At 38.1% G+C, this 1,615-nt stretch overlaps 1 protein-coding gene across 1 annotated transcript; it reads left to right on the top strand.

Annotated features, from left to right (window-relative positions):
- The first annotated feature begins 283 nt into the window (after positions 1-283).
- On the top strand, positions 284-1,250 carry LOC107081513 (T-complex protein 1 subunit zeta-like). Its single transcript, XM_015369677.1, has 2 exons — positions 284-529; positions 1,119-1,250. The coding sequence occupies exons 1-2, from the start codon at positions 393-395 to the stop codon at positions 1,213-1,215; spliced, it is 234 nt and encodes a 77-aa protein (XP_015225163.1). The 5' UTR covers positions 284-392; the 3' UTR covers positions 1,216-1,250.
- The last annotated feature ends 365 nt before the right edge of the window (positions 1,251-1,615 follow it).

Genomic DNA, 1,615 nt, shown 5'->3' with positions numbered 1-1,615 from the left:
TGGGGCTCCAACTCAGAACCTCTGGATTCCAAGCTCTATGGCATAACCACTCTTAAAACCTGAATTATTTAAATTCAGTTCAGTTTATTTAGAGCTGAATTTAAGGTAAAGTCTAAATATGTTGTGTCCATGATGCATAAAAGGTGTATGGTAAACGAACACTTTTACAAAAGGAATGGAAATAAAATATCCATTGCTTAGTCATAAAATGGGATTCAAGTCCTTCTGAAAGCTGAACGTCCTATCTTCTTATCGGCACCTGAAGGCAGCACAGCAACACGTGTTGGAGCTTTCTGGAAGCAGCCCTCCTTTTCGCTGTCAGAGCCTGAGCAGCGTTAGCTTTCTGCCGGCGAGACTTAATAACTTTTCTCCGCTGGTTTTCCTGCTTCACGATGGCTGCCGTTAAAGCACTGAACCCTAAAGCAGAGGTGGCCAGGGCGCAGGCTGCTCTGGCGGTTAACATCAGCGCCGCCCGGGGGCTCCAGGACGTGCTGAGGAGCAATCTGGGACCGAAAGGGACCATGAAAATGTGAGTGCCTCTGGAGCTCTTTGTGCGTCAGCTAGCTCCATGCTAAGTTAGCTAAGCTAGCACAAGTTAGCTGCCGGTAAACTGCACAGACATCACTTTGCTTCTTGGTAACACTTGTTTTTTAAAGTCACATAAAGCTCAAATATCTTCCTCAAAACCAAAGAACCACACTTTATCCCCCCTTAGGGTATTACATTGATAACCGGATGAGGTGTTTCCCGCTGCACGTTGCCTTGCCCAGTCATCCCTCGCGCCGATACCGCTAAGCTAACGGAAGAGTGTTAGCATCACCGGCTAGCTCTTTAAGCTAATGCTAGCACCTCAAATCAGTTGTTTATTAATATTTTACTGATATTAATATCAACTTTGGACTTTCCTATTATATTAGATTGTATTTAATGTTTTGTACATTAATTAAAATAAGCAAAAAGATGGTTTTAATGGTCGTGACTTCCCGGACTGAACTTGTCTGTTCGTATAAATTCTTTTTGACACGATTTTTATAGAAATGTGTATAAAGTAACAAATATAACATAAATGATTCATATTCTGTTTGATTAAACATCTGTTTTGCTGTGTGATCCTGTAGGCTGGTGTCTGGTGCAGGAGACATAAAGCTGACCAAAGATGGAAATGTCCTGCTACATGAGATGGTAATGAAGTACTTTTATTTAGAATGTGTGTAAGAATAATTGCCTTTGGTTTTAAATTATATTAACATGGTTAACTTTATAATAAACTATCTAGAAGTGATTGTTCTATTTAGTTAAATCAAACTCCTTCTGCTTCTGAGGGTTTAAGTTCCTTAACCATTATCCAACAGGAAAGTTAAATATTCCTATTTAGTAAATGTAGTTTTTAAATTAAATCCCTTTTTATTTAGTTCAGTTTAACATTTGTAGAGTTGCAGCATTTGAAAATCACAGACCCTATTTTGATCATTTTACAATTCAACATCATTTTAGGTTATTTCTACATTGCCAAATTACAGTAAATATCATATTATGGCATTTTAAAAGACAATCATGATTAAAACAGTACAATACTATCAAAAATTCAAACGCAGTACATTTTATTTAGGGCTGC

Source organism: Cyprinodon variegatus, unplaced genomic scaffold (assembly GCF_000732505.1).
Source record: "Cyprinodon variegatus isolate N-32 unplaced genomic scaffold, C_variegatus-1.0 Scaffold5856, whole genome shotgun sequence".
NCBI lineage: Eukaryota > Metazoa > Chordata > Actinopteri > Cyprinodontiformes > Cyprinodontidae > Cyprinodon > Cyprinodon variegatus.
This window is presented reverse-complemented; position numbering and strand designations above follow the sequence as displayed.

What these genes read in the sequence shown, in the direction of transcription:
- LOC107081513 (XM_015369677.1), top strand. Translation starts at nt 393, where the DNA reads ATGGCTGCCGTTAAAGCACTGAACCCTAAAGCAGAGGTGGCCAGGGCG. An exon ending in CCGAAAGGGACCATGAAAAT is followed by an intron (nt 530 to 1,118) that starts GTGAGTGCCTCT and finishes GTGATCCTGTAG; the next exon opens with GCTGGTGTCTGGTGCAGGAG.